The sequence below is a fragment of the Drosophila sechellia genome, chromosome 3R (assembly GCF_004382195.2).
Source record: "Drosophila sechellia strain sech25 chromosome 3R, ASM438219v1, whole genome shotgun sequence".
Lineage (NCBI taxonomy): Eukaryota > Metazoa > Arthropoda > Insecta > Diptera > Drosophilidae > Drosophila > Drosophila sechellia.
Genome location: NC_045952.1, coordinates 21,107,768 through 21,127,882, shown reverse-complemented (window position 1 = coordinate 21,127,882; position 20,115 = coordinate 21,107,768). Strand labels below are relative to the sequence as shown.

General features: G+C 40.8%; 2 protein-coding genes across 3 annotated transcripts; one reads left to right on the top strand and one right to left on the bottom strand.

Moving 5' to 3' along the window:
- The first annotated feature begins 7,176 nt into the window (after positions 1–7,176).
- Positions 7,177–11,336, top strand: LOC6607453 (elongation of very long chain fatty acids protein AAEL008004). The gene is made up of 4 exons (XM_002032186.2): positions 7,177–7,245; positions 9,312–9,492; positions 9,564–10,129; positions 10,477–11,336. Exons 2-4 carry the CDS (start codon positions 9,432–9,434, stop codon positions 10,735–10,737), a joined length of 888 nt encoding a protein of 295 aa, XP_002032222.1. The 5' UTR covers positions 7,177–7,245; positions 9,312–9,431; the 3' UTR covers positions 10,738–11,336.
- Positions 11,337–13,250: 1,914 nt separating this feature from the next.
- Positions 13,251–18,990, bottom strand: LOC6607452 (elongation of very long chain fatty acids protein 7). 2 transcript variants are annotated; one of them, XM_002032185.2, is made up of 4 exons: positions 18,801–18,990; positions 15,030–15,141; positions 14,778–14,968; positions 13,251–14,363 (listed from the first exon to the last, which is right to left on the bottom strand). In XM_002032185.2, the coding sequence occupies exons 2-4, from the start codon at positions 15,085–15,087 to the stop codon at positions 13,644–13,646; spliced, it is 969 nt and encodes a 322-aa protein (XP_002032221.1). In that variant the 5' UTR covers positions 15,088–15,141; positions 18,801–18,990; the 3' UTR covers positions 13,251–13,643. The 2 variants fall into 2 exon arrangements, with proteins under 2 accessions (XP_002032221.1, XP_032578481.1); XM_032722590.1 differs by lacking the exon at positions 18,801–18,990 and adding an exon at positions 15,860–16,721.
- Between the last annotated feature and the right edge of the window lie 1,125 nt (positions 18,991–20,115).

Here is a 20,115-nt window from a genome sequence, read left to right as displayed (position 1 = left end):
TTTTTTATAGGTCAATGCACTACGATGTGGCTGAACTCTTCGGCTGTTTGCTGTTTGCAAGTTGAAATTTATCTTTCTGCGATTTGAAATTTTACACTTTAGTTAATTATAAGATTAAGCTAAGAAAGTTAGTAGTTCAAAAATAGAGTAATGCAACTGATAAATATTCTAAGTTCATTTAATAAACTATTTACTTAGTTGTTTTATGGATTAGTTGCAGCTAAGTCAAATTTATCTTTTAGGTAAAACTGAATTTCAGAAATTTCCAATATGCAAAGTCACTAAAAAACAACATTTTTTATATAAAAATGTTTTTGTGTATATGTAAACGTATGAAAATTTATTAAGGGATTTTATTTACAATTAATTCTAATTTCTAATTTTTTTATTGAACTAAAATGTAGAAAAATAGACAGCACATTTTTTAAATGGGCGTTAAAATGTTATTTATTTGCTACCTAAATAAAATTTAAGGAAATTGCAATGCAACCTTTACAATTACAACTTAATCATAAATCTAATCGAAGCGTGATTTTTATTAATCCCTTTAAATGCAAAGTAAGCCATAAAAGCGAGTACTATAATATTATTGCCTATAATTGCTAAAACCTTTACGCGTGTCATATTAATAAATGGATTTATTAACCTGCCAAAGGGATCCCCAGCTCCTCTTTCACCTTAGGGCCGCTCTTAAATATAAACAACTCTATTGTTTGTAATTCGCATAATTTTTTTTAATTTTCTAAGGAGCCAAACTAGTTGTCCACCAGCGAAGCACGTACATTTAAAACAAGATTTTAATGGCATCTTTAATGTGCAAGTGCCTTACTTTGTGTCAAACTAAATTAAAGGCTTGAGCTTCCTGGACTTCCGACTTGTCTTCCAACGACCTCAGCCGACGATGTTTATTTGTAATTCCCATTCATGCTTACAAGCAGAATAACCTGTTCTCGGCTAATCGGCCCTGGGGAGGTGTTGATTCGGGGTTTATTTGCTGATATGCTAAATATATTCTCGGGCAGTTAGAACGATGCCAAGAATCCAGAAGATCTAGGAGTGGTAAACGTGTCAAGGTGGCCATCCGCAGATGGCCTCAGATACACGATCAATCCGCAGATACATGAGACGTGTGTAAATCCATATAGATCGAAGGCAAAAGCCACTGGGTTATGTTCGTCGTTAAGTTGTGTAAATTATCGGACGTGCAGCGAAGCCTTCGCCGGCGTATATTACCCGTAATTATGCCATTTAGTTCCATACAGAACCATTTGCGTTTTGCGACAAATTAACGCCGAGCGCATTGAGTGCCTAGTAAATGGTTCTTTGAAGTTCAGCCCGGCCAGTTCGACCTTTGCTTGGCTTGATTATTTTGGCCATGTTTGGGGCCGACGTATTCGAATCTGAATCCAAAGCCGGCAAGGATGACGTTGGATACTACCAACACGGCTAACGGTTGAATGCGGATTGGCCACGCTCGTTTCCGCGGCTCCTAAACGTGGATCATGATGATGAGCTTGGCAACACAGCCCCGCGGTGTCTCACGGTCTAGGTCTAGGTTAATCGGAAGTTAAAGAAGTCAAAGAAGTCTGAAGAGTCAAAGAAGGCAACGCCGCCAACCAAGCGGACCAAGATTTGGATGATAAATGTATGCTTTGATAGCTCCAGTTTTGTTGTGATTTTGTGCGGCTTTTTTGCGAATTTCCGTTCCATCAATTTTCTATATCTCATCTTTTTGCCATTGGCGAAACAGCTTTGACTCCATCATAATCAATATGTTTTCGATGTGTTCATCATAATGGCAAATGCTAAATGTTTGTCGCTTATTATACGCCTGATTAATGGCCCTGGTGTTGACAAAAATTCGATATTTCAGCCGGAAAGTTGTCACATGTTAATAAACTAATTATTTAAATTGCGGCTTTATCATTATTTCAGCGGGAGAGTATAATTATGATCTATGATAATGCTGAGCATACTTGGAGTTCTAAACTTTATTGCGCAAGTTGCTATATATTTTTCTAAATTATTAAGCAACATATATAGTCCTATAATATTTGCTTTATCGTTTAGCCGATTTATTACAGAGCACATTCAGGTCGAGCAACAATAGCCGCAGAATGAGCAAGCAGAAAATTTTATTAGCTGGTGCATGTAGCCAATAATTAACAATCATAAATAAATTAGCACTGGATAGGAAAAGGTGTGGGTGCTAACACGTCGCACAAAGGGAGTATTTTGAAGCATTTTAGAACGATCGTAGCAGAAGTTCGCCGATTGACTCTTGACCGCCGGCGTTTCCTAATTGATAAATGATTCCGTATTTTTGAAAGGCGGGCCGTGGGTCAGACCCCCCTGATTATCGGGGCTGTAAACAGCAATTACCAATTAATCGCTTACAGACGCTTAGCCAGTTTTTTCGAACGGAGTTTTTCGAGTTGCGCAATTGCTGCCATTCGATTGCTAAATGCTTCATGTCAACTTTTCGTCTGCGCGGGTTTATCTGCAGATCTGGCCATATATAGTACTTAGTCTTAATTGCGTTGCAATTTGGTGCAGAAAAAAAAGCGAGCATGCCCTTGAGACGGCCCAAAAAAAAAAGAGGCAAGTCTTTAATTTAAACATATTTATATCACATGTGCAGATGTTTTGCGCATTCGGAATTTCAAGCTAAATATACGCGGCCTGCATTTGCGCGGCTAAGACTTTTGCCGAGCACACACCACTTTTGGCCCTAGTTGAATGGGTAAACCCAGAAGGCGCCGGCTCAGATTCAGTTGGCCAATTGCCAAAGGGAATTGGTAGAGCCGAGAAGATAGATGGCACGTTCGATGGTCACGATTAGTAATAGAAATGATCAGGTGCGTAGAAAGAAAATATTTAAATGGGGATTTAACGAAAATAGACCTTTTTAGATGAAAGATTTATTTATCAAAGAAGCTGTACACAGGGAATGACTGAAGCTGTTTTGATGAATCAACAAAATTTTATTGTATCTTAAATTCTCATAATTATCATAAATTAAAGTTTGTATAGATATGTGTATAGATAACTTTATTCTTTGTTTAGTATGTGGCTTAGCTTACATAAGATTTAGAACCAGAAAAACCCCTCTCGATCAACCTGTGAACAACAACCTGCCAACCAAGATTAGAGGTCGAGTGCCGCTAAGGCTGCTAATCAATTGGCCAAACGTGTGCTCAGTTACAGCCAAGCAAATCCAGTCAATGAAGAAGATGCTCCCGAAATAACCAAAGCCAAAAATACATAAACCCAACCGAGTGGCTTGTGTTTTATTTTCTGGTTTATGAGCCAAGACGGCCGGCCAGTGATAAAGTGGCTAAGTTCTTGGCAACGTACATGTCGCTGACTTGAACTTGAAATCCGTGCGATACATAACTTTGCTATAATCAAGAGCGGGTTAAGCCAAGAATAGATCCCTCGTCACTCAATTAGCAATTAAAAGTTCACTTTGAACTTGACACAGTTGTTGAGCGCAAAATCAGAAAAAATAAGAATAAAAACAAATACCCGAAGACGGCAAATTGCCTCACTTATGGTACGTTTCGAAAGCTGGCAAAAAAAAACAAGAAGAAGAAATATATCAAGACTAGAATTTATAATTAAGCATTTAAATGAAAACCGCTCTGCGCGATCGAATCTATTAAGCTTCTTAGGCATTTTCTGCCTCTCAGTCATCAGCGGATCGATCAGGAAACGGAAGTGCGATTTTTTTTTCTCCGCACATATTAATCTCATTGTTTTTCTCTCGATTTATATGAATTTATCGCTCGAAACAAGTTTCGCCCAAGGGCAAGCTATCGGTAGTTGCTAGTTGGTAGTTGTTGCCCAGCTACGACTCCAAAAATTCGATCGATTGGAGATCTTTTTTAGATTCGAGAACGAGAGTTCGCAAGAGGGCCAATAGATATATAGATTGGAATATTGTATATTGGTGCTACGGCATTTCCGCGCTACGGAAACGAGTTCGATTTGCGCAATTGACTCGGTAACGAGCCACTTTGGATGAGTTTTATGGCCATAGAGCAACGACCCGGTTACAATCGCATCCCGATCAGTCGCCACCTGTCATGTAATCGGCTAATTGGAGCTGATCACTTACCCATTGTTCTTTCTAGGGGAGCTGTCTTCTAATCATAGGCCTATTTCGAGGTAAACAGGGAAATTGATTTTCCGTTAGAACTTTAGTTATGCTTGTAATTACCTTTTGTTATATATACGGATATTATAGGAAATGCCATTGACTTCTACTTAAAAAGTCACTTGAAAAATACTGTTCTAGGTTTAATAGAGGTGGATTATAAACATTTATTTTATAAGAGATAAATTTCTTTAAATTTAAAAATAATAAGATAATATATACTGATAAGATAAGTTAAGAACGTTTTTCGGTTGCATTGCAGTCAAAAAAATTGCCAACATTTTGTTTATAGTTTTTAAAAAATGCATAAGGTAAACTTTTATATTTGACATTCATGATTTTAAAATTATTCAAGATATGCTATTGATCTACTATTTCTTTTGTCTAACGTCTGATTTTTGTGGGAATCCCTGAGAAATCAATTCATCATCGGTTATGGCCTACCACATTTAATAATGGTATTATGATCATTAAGAACAATTAAAAAATATTTGTAATTATTATTATATGCTGTTTTAAAATTTGTCATGGTTTTTTTTTCATTCTAACCTACAGCTTCATATAATATTTGTATAAAAATGTAATTCAAAGAAAAGTAAACAATTGGTTACCTGAGTTTTAGCCAAGTTTTTGTCTTAACTTTTGTGGATTTGAAGCAATATTTTTCAGCCATGCTGGCAACACATCGAAAATGTTAAGCTTTTCAAGATTGGCTTTGCAAACTTGAACACCAGATGGCGCCAGCAGCGTGTGAAAAAGCCAAGCTCGGAAATTGAAATTGCCGGACCGCAAAAAACTTTAATGCGGCCAATTAAACAATTAAGAGCCTCATTTGCAATTGCTGTTAACAATCTTACGACTAAAAGCTGCTGTAGGCAGGAAAATAAAGTTAGTTTTATTGCAGTAACTTTGCTGAATTTTTTTATCATCGGAAATCAATAATGAAACTGTTTGACGCCCTTGGAAGCAGAAGCAAAATCACCAGTTATCATAATTACTTTATAATGTTTTGTCCCATCGCCAATTAAGAATTCTACAAGCCAAAGACATTTTGCACATTTGATTGTTACCCTTGCGACTCAATTTTGTCTACGCAATTTGCCGCGAATATACAAACAAATTCAATAATAATTGTTTAACGGTTTGTTCGCCAGTTTGGCTGTTGGCCAAATGTAAATGTTTGCGGAAGATATTTGCATAACTGGCAGTAACCCCTCAGATACATATACATATACATATCGAGCTCGATCGCATGAATCGTCTGCAGCGACGGCGATAATAAACTAACGTCTTTTGCATACGATTATGATCTGCTTGATGGCTGGTGGCCAAACAAAAGACGCATGCAAATGAAATCCGAAACACCGGAAGAATTTATCGCTGGCTGCGGCGCACACGGCGTATGATTGATTCCTGGCCAACGAAGGGATTCACCCGATCACCCATACGCCCGGTCGACATTCACCCACATCTTATGCAGTCCACTCGGACTCGAACTCGTACTCGAACTGGTTGGCATAAGATAATCGGCAAGTTCAAGTTCAATTCGCCGGTGACACAGTTAACATTTCGGTGACCCCAGCCTCAGCCTCCGTTTTCGTTTTGGTTTTTTTTTTCAGACATCGAAGTTCGAAGTCTAGGCCAAAATAGTTGCTATCGGTTTGGTTTCATTAACTTGACCCGGAAGTGGGCCTTAATCGATGCGCTGTTATCATTGGGGGTCGTTAGAATCCGAATCCGAATCTGAATCTGAATCCGAGCCCTGGGCCCCAAGAATTTGTATGTAAATTGCCAGGTAAATGCGCCGTTTCCTTGAATTAACTTTACAAATACTTCTGGCTGTAAATCTTTCCGCTTTGAGGCGATAATAGCAATGTTTTAGGCTTGTTTTAAACAGATCTCAAATTGCTTGTAAAACAGTCTAAGGAATTTCGCTGATTCGCCCAAAAAAAGGTCAACGAAATTATAAACCACCTACGCAGTTTCAGTTCAGTTCAGTTGGGTTAGGTTCTAAAGTTCATAATGGAGATAAAGCGTGAATAAGTATTTCAAGTGGGTCAAGGTTCCGAAAGCGAATTTGGATGAAGATATAAAAAAAAGGGACCAGAAACCGAAAACAAAATAGAATGAACATTTCATTCTGAGGCGATTCGGGACTATTTCTAGGGTTTGTTTTCATATTCTGGCTAATGATGAAAGAGCCTAAGGGAATGGATAAATAACTCAGAGAATACTCTTTAATGACTGAATGGTGTTTCAAAAGCTATTAATTGAGAGAAAATGAAAGTATCATTAGGAAGAATATATTCTCATTTGATAGAATGTTGGTTTCTGTTTGTTATTAGCAAACTAATCTGAGATCAACGCTGCGATTGGCTGTGATTTCTAAAATATCTTCGAAAACATTTTACTTTGCAAGTGTTTAAATGAATTTTCTGTTTGTTATGCCTTACTATTCAAATTTTCTGGAAGCACGCCGAGCCATAAATTCGCTATCCTCTAAGTTCTACCGCAATCGCTTTGACCAAATCGATCAAAAGTGACAACTATTCAAGAATATTTTATGATTCTTTTAATTGTACAAAAGGCTGCACAGCCAAATACAAAACGAATTAAAACCCAGGCGATTTTGGCCAACAACAGCAACAAAAAGCCGGCAACACGCACACATACAACAACAACATTGTCATCGCAATTATCGTAGAAAAACGAGACCATACGATCATTCGATACATTTGCGTATGTAGCATATAGCATATAGCGTTGGGGATCCACGAGGCACAAAAGAACATCTTAAAGCTATAGCTAAAGTCAAAGATGAGGATGAGCAAGATGCCAAATAGCCGAGACAAAAGTTCGGCTAAACAAAAACTAAAGCTGAATCTAAACGCCGAACTGAAGATGAACTGAAAACAGATACAGAAACAGATACAGATACAGATACAAAAACAAATCGGAAGGCAGAGACGAAGAAACAGCAGTGCCAAATCGAACCTTTAGTCGAAATTTTTATACATAGCGCCGTACAACTCGGCGGAGCAGTTCAGTGCGCGTACAAGTCTCGTGGGTAGCGGATGCCAGCAAAGGTATCTCCCCACTACACTATAATATACCATACTAAACTATACTATACCACACCACACCACATAGTGCCTCATATCAGCCTCATTTGAGCAAGACTAAAGATGGAACAAGACTAAAAAACAGTTGTCACGGTGCTAACATTAAGTTGTCGTCGCTCAAAATTAAGTGCACGGCAATCGAATTGATTGCAACAGGTGCCCAACAAAACCGCTTCATCTGTGTGTGCCAGTGTGTGTGTAGATATATCTGAGTGATCAATCAGATCCATCGTTGGAGGCGAGGAGTTATAGAATTCGTGGCTCAGACTGGATTGATCCGTTTGTAGAAGTCTCTGAAAGTGAAGTTCCATAGCTATTCAAGCGTCAGATCAGCTGAAGGTTTATAAAGTTTGTGCATTTCAATAGTTAAGGTACATATCCTTAAAAATAAACAAAGTATTTCAACACTTTAAAGGCTAGTAGAGATGAGCAAGGATTCGCTTGTGTTTACATCTTTCTAAAACTTGCTTAGAAGCACAAGTAGATGATGATACTTCATATTTTGTATCTTTCACTTCCATTTCTAATATCTAGTTTAGATCAGCAAACTTTTTTTTGCATAGAACAAGTGCCATATAAGGAATTTAGAGATCTCCACCTGTCAAGGTCATTAAACCTATGCGACACATATTTGATTTTGGCAAAACAAAACCGACGTCGTCCAAATTGGGCAATAGGTGACACAATTTTCTATTTGCTCGCTCTAGGCGCTTCCAAGGTTTCCCACATCTCCGGACATTTACCAAATGACTAACCAAGTGGAAATGCCTTCAAATTGGCTGGTGATGATCAGCCAGACACGACGGCGTCCAAATGATGCGACATCTTATGGCTTAGATCATAATTCCCACCCATTCCCGAACACAAAAAAACAGAGGAGGAAACGCATGGCAAGGTCGTAATGCCAACTGAAAATTGATAAACTGGATTTTCTTGGCTAGTATCTGTCCAGTATTTTGTGCGGCCAACAAAAGTGTTTAGCACCTTTTGGCTTATGACTGCCATTTGCCGCCCCTCCCCCCTCAATATTTTCTGGCCCCATTCTGCGCTAACTGTTGCAGGTAATATTCAAACGGAGCCATAACACCTGAAGTGCAGGAAATGACCGGAAAGCTGAAGCCAAACCTGTTGATGGCTGATAGCCGCCGACTGGAGTGTTGGCCAAGTTGCCCTTCAAAATATCTCCCCAGTCGTTTATTATTTCAATTTGTTTCTCACTTCGCAGACCAAGAAGCCGATCAGAATAGCCTCGAAAACGACGCAAGAAATCATAATGCTATTCGATTATTTTGTGGTCTTAATCGACCTTAGCCAAGTTCAAGTGTGCGACGACTTCAAGTCAACGAACGTGAATGCTTTGAATTTAGCATGGGTGCTTGATAACTCGACGATTCTCAAATGCCCCCTTGGAGGAGCAAGTTCTTGGCGATGATTAATCACCGGGAGTACCACTTCACTCTGTCCCACTTTGGACTAAACGACTTCTGTAGAAGATCCCCGAGATCCGTAAGAGTGGCAAGCCCCAGCTCAAAACCAAACAAACTGCACAACACAAATATAATTTAGCTGGGTGTGCGAGTGGGCTTTATGCGTTCCACACGTGAGGCACTGCGGCACTGCCCAATTTACTTGGGTCTTGGGTCTCGGGTCGTGAGGCAACCATATGGTATGGGCCATATGGAGTTGAAGTTTTTAGGTGGCCACCAATTTGTTGCGGGCTGTTGTGCGCTGCGGTTGTTTAATTCATAATAATGAATATAATTTACTGTTACTGTTACATGATAATTTCACGGCATTTCACCGTCACCGTCACACATTTGCTATTCTCCTTCGCCATCGTTTGATTATTATTTTAATTTTATTTAGATTTCTGGGCTCGGCAACAGCAACAGCAATAGCAATGGCAAAAGCTGAAGCTATAGCTTTGGCATTAGTTGCTCGAGAATCGCATTAACATAACTTAACTACGAAAACTCGAAAAGATCTTTCGCTCATCCAGACTCCCTTCCGATCTTCCCCATTCTATTTAGATTTCGCAAAACTAGTTCGTTGCGACGCAGGCTAAGCAGATTTTTGAATTTCACATCGAAACGATCGTCGCTATATAATCGTATTTGTGGGAGCAAGAGTCCAAAGAGGAGCATTTAAAAATGGCAGCCGTCAACGCAACACAGGTTGACTATTGGAACTTTCTGTTCACCGATCTGGCAGGTGAGTTGTTGGCGGGGGAACTACCTGTGCCGCATATAGATGCTGATCAAATCCCTGGCATTCCCACGCAGATCCCCGCACCAATGACTGGTTCCTGATCAAGTCGCCACTGCCCCTGCTGGGCATCCTGGCCTTCTATCTCTTCTTCGTGCTGTCCTGGGGACCCAAGTTTATGAAGGATCGCAAGCCCTTCAAGCTGGAACGCACCCTGCTCGTCTACAACTTCTTCCAGGTGGCCCTCAGTGTTTGGATGGTCTACGAGGGCGTGGTCATCTGGCAGTACTACAGCTGGCGGTGCCAGCCAGTGGATTGGTCCCGCACACCCAAGGCGTATCGTGAGGCGCGCGTCGTCTATGTCTACTATCTGGCCAAGATCACCGAGCTGCTGGACACCATATTCTTTGTGCTGCGCAAGAACGACCGGCAAGTGACCTTCCTGCACGTCTACCATCACACCGTGATGCCCATGATCAGCTGGGGCACCAGCAAGTACTATCCCGGCGGACACGGCACCTTCATCGGCTGGATCAACTCCTTTGTGCACATCATCATGTACTCCTACTACTTCCTCTCCGCCTTCGGACCCCAGATGCAGAAGTACCTGTGGTGGAAGAAGTACATCACCAACCTGCAGATGGTAAGAGCGCTTTATACACTATCCGTAGATATCTGTAGTATTTCAATTTAAGGGGTTAGAAGAGGTTTATTACTTGCTTTGCTAATGACTTAATCTTAGAACTAAATGGGAAAGCACTTAAGTGGAAAATATTCAAATGTATTCTTTGATTTTAGGGCTGTACTTAAAAGTGATATATAGTTTAATTTTGTTGTCAGATTCTAGAGATCTACAAGACTTTCCAGTCTAAAAGTACAACTAACTAATAACGTATAACTAAAAAATAGATAGATTCAGGCACCATAGCACCTCATTCTTCCTTATCGAAAGCTCCTAATGGTCTTCTGATTTTACGATTATCCTTACAGATCCAGTTCTGCTGCGCCTTCATCCACCAGACCCAGCTGCTGTACACGGATTGTGGGTATCCCAGGTGGTCGGTGTGCTTCACCCTGCCCAATGCGGTGTTCTTCTACTTCCTGTTCAACGACTTCTACCAGAAGTCCTATAAGAAAAAGCAGGCTGCTGCCAAGGAGAAGGCTCTGTCGGCGGATAACAACAATGATGGATGTGCCAAGGACCTCAACAAGGCCATTGGGCTGCAGCAGGAGAAGCAAAAGGCCTTGTAAGAGGGAGGAGCACCAACACCCACCGCCACCAACCCACACACACCACCCACAACACACAAACCCCTTCAATACTCGTACAAAAGAGCGGGTAGAAACACCCACTGAGAGCCACCCATGTTCTATGTGCAACCTTGTTGACTAATTTCTTAAGTAATCCGCCGCCAAAAAGACGTGAAGCACGCAAAGAAGAAAATCAGAAACGAGACGAATAGATATTTGAGCCAATGAGGTTTTCGAGACACAGATACACATATTATGTAAATGTAAATGTAAATGTTCAAACAGTTGAAATTGGTTTTTGCCGCCATCGTCATCATCGCTCGCTCCGTTTGAAGTTCGCCATCGTTTCTGGCGGACCCAAATGAAAGAAGTCGTATGTCTTTCGGCCAAAACTGAAACTGAACTAAGCTAAGTAAACAGGCAGAAGAAGCGTTAGTTGTGTAAATAAGTGTAGGTACGCATGCGAATGTGTTTTCTTTAGATTTTATATACGTGTGGTATGTAAAGTAGGCATTAAAAAAGTGAAAAACTAGCTAATAACGAAACCATAAATACAAACACAATTTACAAATAAATCTAGAATTTTTTATACAAAAATATTGTAAAAAACAATGAGCATTATTATTTTTCTTATGAATGCGAAATGGGCGGAAGTGAGAACTTGTTGTTCTAAAATCACCACAGTCCATTAAAGATCTACGCTATTATAGATCTGAATTGGGTTTTATGGACATTGTACATATATATCGGTTCTTATATATACTTGTCAAAAAATACATACAAAAACAGCCATTAATTTATGAAGATCATGTATTGTTTTGTATACTAGTTATTAATAGTTTAAATGATCTCGATCTTGATCAGAATTAAATATGCATCAAAAGGATTTTCTTTTGAGGTAAATATATATTTTACTTTTAACTGAATTTCTTTTAATTTAAATAGAGATTGAATTAATACATTTGGCCTTGAAAATATTGGATATTCAAGCATTTTCTGTAATCATTTGTGTGTTCATTCAACTTGTATTTATGGTTTCAAACCACTTTAATGGTATTTGTCTTTTGGACAGCATTGGGGTATCTTCCAAAGAGCAGTCGCACCCATTTGCATCCCAATCTAGACATTCATGATCTCAGTAAGTCTCAGATAAATCACTCGAGGAAACCTTTGCTCAAGGAACCAATTCCAATCGAATGATCAGCTGATATATAACCAATAACCTATTCTTTCAGCAGCGGAAGCCAAGATGATTTAAATTTGAATGGGCGTGGCTAGTACAACTGGTCTATGGGGTGATGATGATCTGGACACGATCGGTTCATGAATTTTTACGAGACTCTGGAAAGACGACCACTTGGCCACTCATTAGAGCTCATTTCGCAGGCACCTTGAACGGCGGCGGCGGCGGAGATAAGATTTTGATAAATTCCACAGCCTTTTATTGATCAATCAGTCAAAACGGAACGCAACTGAAGCGGAAGTGAAAACGCATCTTCGAGTGGGGTTGCGGCCATCCGATGTGCGGATACAGTATTCAATAAAGCCGGTTTGGACACTTGGCCTTGATCTTGACCACAAACATGAGAAAACAAAGCGCAGCGCTCAGCCAAAATTCGGTTTTCATCTGGCCCCAACCGGAGCTAAGCTTATGCCTATATTATTCCAGTTTTATGGTCTGATCAGCATAGATTCTATCAGTCTCTCGACTCAAGATGAATATCTCCGGCGTTATATATATTTTTAACATGGAACTGGAAAAATTTCCATAATCACAATTCAAGGCATACTTTCAGGCCGTTTTTAGTTTTGAAGTTTGACCTATGCAAATGTCGCAAAAACGAGGCTCATTTAAAATAACACGCCTACCCATAGATTCAAATCAAACTCTTTTCCAGGCCCTTGAACTTTGACTCGAATGTGTACAAAACAACAAGAGTTTTATACTCGAAATCTGCATAAATTAAGGTGCTTCATGTGATGCTGGAGGCATGTGTGTGAGTCAAGGCGAGTGAAGAAAAAATTGATTAGAAATTCTAATTTGGCAAAGACATTCTCCAATCGTCGCCAGGATGTCTAAGCCTGGCCAACAAACTGGACGGGGCACACACAATGTTGCATAATCATCGCAGCACGCGTTCTACACTCATAAAAATAATTGTTTTCTGGGGCTGAAAAAATATAAGCGTTTGTTTTATGATCCTTTGATGTTTCTATAATGTAATCTGTTCTCTGATTGGACAGTTCACACAAAAAGAGTTAGTATCTCTTCAGTTAATCGACAGATATTAATCACGTTTAATGGTCGAAGAATAGCAGGTGACTTGCAGATCTGCATAATTTTTTTTTGCGTGTGGATGGAGCGCGTGGCCATGCCGTTGTCATAAATAATAGGATCCAATGGGATCCGGTTTGATTACCTAACCCAAGAGCTTGGCGCAGAAATAGATTACCAAAAACCCCCAAAGCCCAAACCTGAACCCGAATTTCACCGGCAAAGAACAGACACCGACTTTTTTGGTTTTATTAAATATACAAAATTAAAGTTTTATTGAATTTGTATTGTTTCGCGAAACGATTTACGGCTGCATTTCATTAATAAGCTCTATCACACTAGCTCTCACACACGCTCAGCTAGAAAAACATTAACACGTACTCAGTCACACAAACATGGCCACATTCACGCACTTAGGGTCCTAGCTACTTTTTGGATTTGAATCATCATCCGCCTGCCCGGCATATAAACATTATACAAGTTATTCTCCGCAGACTACAGACTACTGATAGTTGGTAAAGGTAAAGGTAAAAGGTAATGGTAATGGTAAAGGTAAGAGTTACGAACTAAGCCCCGCTCTAAAAACGTAATTGCTAACTGAAAACCCATCGACACCATTCGGCATCGCCGATCATTCCAGCTTCATGGGCTTCACGCTGTTGTTGTTCAGATCGAGGTACGCCTTGCCGGCCTGGTCATTCTGGAGCAGATGCTTTCCGGCGTTCATGGTCTGCGGCATGCAACCCATTCCGCCGGCGGCACGCAGAGCGGATTGGGCCAAACTGCTGCCGGTGGTGCGACTGCCTCCGTCCACGGACTTGGCCTTCTTGTAGGTCTTGCGGTAGAAGTTGCCGAACAGGTAAAGGAAGATGACCGTGTTGCCCACGAAGAAGAAGGTCAGTGTCTTGGGCATGTTGCAGCCCTTGGCGCCCACGGTCAGCATGTAGCCGAGGATGAGGACGAACTGGATCAGCTGGATGCTGGTCATGTACTTCTTCCACCACAGGTACTTCTGGTACTGGGGTCCCATCGCGGCCACCATGTAGTAGAAGTACATGATGATGTGCACGCCCGAGTTGAGGATGCCAATGATCACGCCCTGCTCGCCAGGAGCGTACTTCAGGTAGCCCCAGGAGAAGAGCACCGTGATGGTGTGGTGGTACACGTGGAGGAAGGACACCTGGTTGTCCTTCTTGCGCAGCACAAAGAACGTCGTGTCCAGCAGATCAATGATCTTCGAGAAGAAGTAGAACCAGGCGCCGGAGTAGAGGGTCAGATTCTGCTCCCTGGTGCGGTTGATCTCGCACTTCTTTGAGAAGATCGACGACATCACATTGCTCTCTTGGATGGACTGCAAAAAAAGAAAAGAGAAATGAATCAATATGAATACCTATTTAGATAGCCATCAACAAATGCTAAATTCAAAATCTTTCTATTTTTAATTTGCTGCTTAAAACCACTATTTTATTTAAATTTCTTATTCACGTGCACTTCATTTGTTCATTCATTAAAGCGCGACGTGGATTCGCAATTCAATAGTACAACAATTGTCGAATAAAAATGCACGAAAATAGTGTTAAACGAATTCTTCGCACACACAATGTATTAAATTGGTTTAGTTTAACATTTTTAATGTTAACGTAGCCCGCATCTTTGTATGTTCGACAAGCACTTGCCGCTGCTTTTCTTATTAAAAATGAATAATACATAAATCGAGATCGCGAAACAGGCTGAATAATTATTACGCCCCGTTTTATGGACTCACCGTGCGGCACATCCAAATGGAGTACAAGACCTGAAAGGCATTATAGAACACCATGATGCGCTTGAGGTCCATGGGCTTGCGGTTCTTCATGTACTCGGGTCCGATCTTCAGAACGAACGCCAAATAGACAAGGACCACGGCCACCACGGGCATAGGTGAGCTCATCAGGAACCAGCTGTCCACCGTCTCATCTGAATAGTATTCGAATCATTAGTTTCAGTTGATATGTATCTCTAGTTCGATTCAACTTACCCACTCCTTTGGAGAGGCCGGAGATTCGCTCCTCGACAATCTTTATGTAGTTCGTCATGTTGGCTTTCTGTTTTCGTTACCGTTTCTGCAACTGGCAATTGTCAATTGGCAACTGAAAGAAAGAGGCTTACGAGCTTTAGAAATTTTCGCCCAAAAATCGAGAATTCAGAGCCCGACGTCCGCACGCCGCGTTGCCGAAATATTGAATGAAAATAGGTATTCTAAATCGTGATCGCTTGGAGAGGCTCAGCACGTTTGTTTCTGCTCGGCTCGCCGAGGATCGTGATTTGCATTGGAATTTGTGGCGAGGCACGCTAAAGATTTATTAATGAAAGGCGCAAAGAAATCGCTTATTGAGTTATCCCCAATCGAATGATAAATGACGACAGCAATGATAATGCTGGTGCAGCTCAGCGATATAACTAGACATATGTGAATCGAACGAGAATGTCTTGAAGATCTAAGATTTTTGGCCGAAGCCAAGACCGCAAGTCAGTGGCTTGGAAACCTGAAAAAATCCGGACTCAAGGCTTCATTTGAATTTCTCGCCTTGGCACTAAAGTTAATACTAACTTTGGCATTCATCTTGGCATCTCCCTGAACATCTGCGATTGTCTTTTTCAGCTTTTCTGTTCAGATAAAATCGGCACGGCACTCGGAGTTTATGTTCTAGCCACTGGGGCTCGTGTTCTTGCTTCACATTGTTATTTAAATTGCACACGGAAAAGAGTTTAATCGAAAATGACCCATCAAATGTATTCAATTACACGGCAGCCAGAACTCGTTTCTTATGTAAACTTTTCGAGGTGTTCTCCTCATTAACCACTGACCTAGCCAACTCCAACCGGAACTCGTTCTGGCGAAGATTCTCGAACTTATATAGATATGTGGCTAAATGTATATAGATTGGTTTGTATAATTAGCTGGTATGCTAAAAGATGTCCAGTTGAGAATGTCACAAATCGGAACCGTATAAAACTAGTTGTCAAACTTGAACGAATTTATGTGCTTGTACTTTAAATTTAAAGGCACGGCCTGCTCTATAATGATTCTAGAATGACTGGAGTTTTGTTCCATTCTGATTGCAGCAGCACTCTTCATGGATGATCACATGGCGTGTAATTTGATTTGGAGAGTCTGGCCTGGCCGGGCCGAAGAACAGAGCAAACACCTGCCACAGTCGCTAATAGGACACACTCGGCGTATGATTGATATGTTTTGACTACCGCCGATCGACAGCGACTGAGACTAGGTCTCTGTCAGGGTTAAGTCGTTCGCAATCGACTTCGCCTTCCCTTAGCCATATAGCTATATAGCTATATAGATATAGGTATTGCCATTCCCAGACCCATTCGTATGCAAGACACTTGGCAACCATATAGACTGACACTGGAGACAGGAAAAGTGAGCTGGCTGCCGCATCAACTACATCATCATCATCATCATGATCGTAGTCGACCAAAAATGTGACGCCAATTGAAAGTCAGGCGAGTGTTCCGCTGGCTGCCTTCGCAGCTGCTGACGTTGATCCCCCTTTTTGCTACGCCCCTTTTGGATGGCAGATCCCCCTTTTTGGGAAACCCCAGCACATTCTGGTGCCACACTTTCGGATAACCAAAGGCCACATCTATACCCACTACAACAGTACTGATTCTGTGAGGTGAGCAGGTCTTCCGCCTTAAATAAATTAAAAATAAACGCAGAAGCAGCCAGCAACCACATTCTGCCGCGCACGCATTAAAATTATGTGTATTGTTTGCATAATTGATTTTAGCTTTTGCCAATTTTTGTACCCTTTAAGAGCTGATGCCTTGTCAGCAGTATCAGAACACTCGATACTTGGACACTTGGCACTCGGAACAGAGGACTGAGAACTGGGCACTGGGAACTGGGTTTACCCAGCACTCGAACACGGCTTTGCCATAATTTCAAATGTTGTGACTAATGCAAAAAGTATCTAAATATCCATACGTCTGTTACGGTGCGGAAAAGCACCGAATAAAGCGTTAATTTTTACGAATTTGCCTCTAAAAATAAAAGGTTCGGGTAAAAACAACTTAATTCGCCACTAATTTGAAATCTAATGAAGGCCGATGGGGCATTAGTCTTTCATCTGCGCATAAGTCGATGTGTATCTGTATCTGTATCTGCTGCTGCGATTTAAACGTTGTTAATGTGCCACCGGTTGAAATCTGCAAGTTTTGCATGTTTCTTTTTTTGCAAGTTTGCGCCTAGAAGCACAGGTATTTCGTGTGTTATGTCGCCACGTGTGTACACCAGAAAAAAAATATGATTTGTGTTTGGAAAATCCCAAGTATTTGCACTTCATAAAACTAAACTAGTCTTGGTTGTTTGTAGAAACGAAAATAACTTAGTTTATCTTCCTTTCTGTTGCAGAACTTCGCAAAATGATATAGCTACATATATGCTGTGTAAATTGCAGTCCAACGGGGCGGATGTTTTTCTATAGATTACAGACAGCACGATTTTCACACGCACTTGAGTGTTCGCCGAATGACAACAATTAGCCATGTGAAATTCCCGAATACATTAGCCCATTGAAGTTTGGAAATGTGGTAGGTGTTGCGATGCAATCGAATGGATCCATAGATGCATGAGTTCTGAGTAGAGGGTATGTAAACGGGTCGAGCACCCTGAAAATTGTTTAATTTTTTCCACATTGTTGTTTTCCCGACGTGGCTCCAGAGTGCAACAGGTTAATCATTTAGTTCTGCCTGTGTCAAGTGCACATGTTTTATGGTTTCATGCTTGCTTAGCGCTGTAAATTAATTTTTTTTGCCAGCCGAGGCATTTACAGAGGAGGCACAAAAACGCGTCGAGTCAGCCAGCAGTTGGCAAACCGCAGAAACGCCACATAGATACATCCATAACTATAACCCACACGGTAAGAAAATGTTTTAAAATTGCGATTAAACCTAAGTTTAGCAAATTCCTTAGCTAATGGCATATGAGATACACATATGAGAGATAAGTAACTTTCAAGAAAACTGTTTGGCTGTCAACAAAACTGTTTAGCTTAATTTTCGTTAGAATAAAGTATATTAATATTATTTAAGCACCTATTGAATTGAATTGAATCCCGAAAGATGGCTTAAAGATCTTTTTTCCTGTGCGTCTTAAGCCAGAGTTTGTGGCTGGTGACTTTTTGGGCCGACTGACAACCTTTAATTACTCTGTAAATATTTGCGGCGTTAATTGGATTTTTTCCTGGCCCAAACGAAGCCCCTTTGCGTCTGTCTGTGTTGTCGTTAGAAACTGTAACGGATATGGGCCGTGGTCTCTTCGTGGGAACAGCGACTTCTAATCTGTTTGCCTAACCATGAAATGTGGTCATCTTCGCGAGGGGGAGTGTTCAGTTTGGACATAGTGGCAGGCGGCTATTGAAGGCCATTTGGCTGGTGCAGCTGCAAATTGAATCGCAATCGATTACAAGTTCAAATCGTTTAGATTTGGCCGCCTCAATGCTGCAGCCAGAGTCTTGGCCTTGGCTGACTGGCAAAATTGCAGCTCCTCAAGCGAGTTTTCAGCATTTAATCTATGTACGATGCATTGGGTTAAGGTCGACTAGAAATATCAGACGGACCAATGGCGGTGGTGGCAGCAGAGTTAGCCAGGCTTAGACCAGCCACTGCCAATCGAGCTCTGCGTTTTTTTTACTTTTTTTGCCCAAGAACGGCTCTCCAATTTATGCAACACTTTCCTCACGCCTTCAGGTTGCCCCAAAAAATTGAATTCATATCACTTCCGTACCTGTTGGTTTTTCGCTGACTCGATTCCCTGCTAGGAACTTGGCTAACACACACACGCACTGGCGCGCACACACACACACAATCGCACTGCGACCGTAGCCTGAAGATTCAGTTTCAGTTTACGGACTCGAAACTCGGATTCGGACTCGGACTCGGACTCGACTGCGGCAAACGCCAAGAAGACACTAATATGGAGTTCTACCCGCTCGGCTGTATAAATAAACAAAATGAACGCGCTTCGCAGGCCGGCCAACATTTGACGGCGCCGTCGCTGGCGACGCTGGCAGCGCAGTCGCGGCGCGGCCCGCACGGCGTATACTTAACCTTTTTTTTAGTTGATTTTTGCGTCACTCGGCCGGGTTCGATACGATGCAAGTCGAAGTCGCGTTAATGGCCAATTTAAGTTGCGCGGCGGTTTCTTTTTTTTTCGTTTTTTAATTTTATTTTTGCTTTAGAAACATTTAGTTTTGGTTTCTTTACGGATTTTTGTGCTTTCTGGTGCTAAGGTCAAGTTTGAAGCCATTAAAACGAATGTCTGTGGCGAGAAAAGAAAGCAAAACTGCTAACAGCAGCAGATAAGCCATGCTTTTTCTTGGTTTATTTTGAACAAGTTTATTAACCCTTTCCCGGTTGGCCAAAAAAACATGCAGATCCTATCGCAAAAAGAGCGGCAAAAAGAAAACGAAAGCAAAGAGGGAAGCGAAAAAGTACACAGTGAAAACGAAATATATTTCGATTTTTTCAATAACTATTATGTCTGTATATGTTTAGAACTTAACGAACTTACATAGAAAATAGACTCTAGTTCATTATCATAAATTATTAACAATTTTATGGAAAGATGATTTTATGCCACTGAAAGTGTTTGGAATGAATTTCTAGAAAATATATATATTTTCTTTTTATATACATATATATTATGTGTCGCGATTTTTAGACCGCACGATGGAGTTTATATCATTGTTATGTGCTTTGACCTTTCAGTGCTAAATCAGGTTAATTAGATTTTGCGTCATCCTCGCTACTTTGTTTTGATACTGTGTTATATCTAGGAAAGCATCTCTATAAGGGAATGCTTAAAAAATCACTAAAACTAATTCCATAAGACCGTTTTAAAATTTGATATAATTTGTAAAAATAATATGTTTATTAAGTTTCAATACGATTTTTCTTTCTGTGTTCTCATTCCCAGCAACAAAATTGGCTTTAAATAAACCGCTAGACAATTGATTTATTATCGCCGTCACGTCATTGAGACGAACTCAATTGGCAGCATAGTTATAAGTGTGTATATATATGTATGCATGTCAATTTGG

Excerpts from the sequence above, each read along its gene's own strand:
- LOC6607452 (XM_002032185.2), bottom strand. The coding sequence starts at position 15,087 with ATGACGAACTACATAAAGATTGTCGAGGAGCGAATCTCCGGCCTCTCC. Across the intron at positions 14,969-15,029 it reads CGGCCTCTCCAAAGGAGTGG|ATGAGACGGTGGACAGCTGG; the intron begins GTAAGTTGAATC and ends AATACTATTCAG. Across the intron at positions 14,364-14,777 it reads CCATTTGGATGTGCCGCACG|TCCATCCAAGAGAGCAATGT; the intron begins GTGAGTCCATAA and ends CTTTTTTTGCAG.
- LOC6607453 (XM_002032186.2), top strand. The coding sequence starts at position 9,432 with ATGGCAGCCGTCAACGCAACACAGGTTGACTATTGGAACTTTCTGTTC. Across the intron at positions 9,493-9,563 it reads TCTGTTCACCGATCTGGCAG|ATCCCCGCACCAATGACTGG; the intron begins GTGAGTTGTTGG and ends ATTCCCACGCAG. Across the intron at positions 10,130-10,476 it reads ACATCACCAACCTGCAGATG|ATCCAGTTCTGCTGCGCCTT; the intron begins GTAAGAGCGCTT and ends TTATCCTTACAG.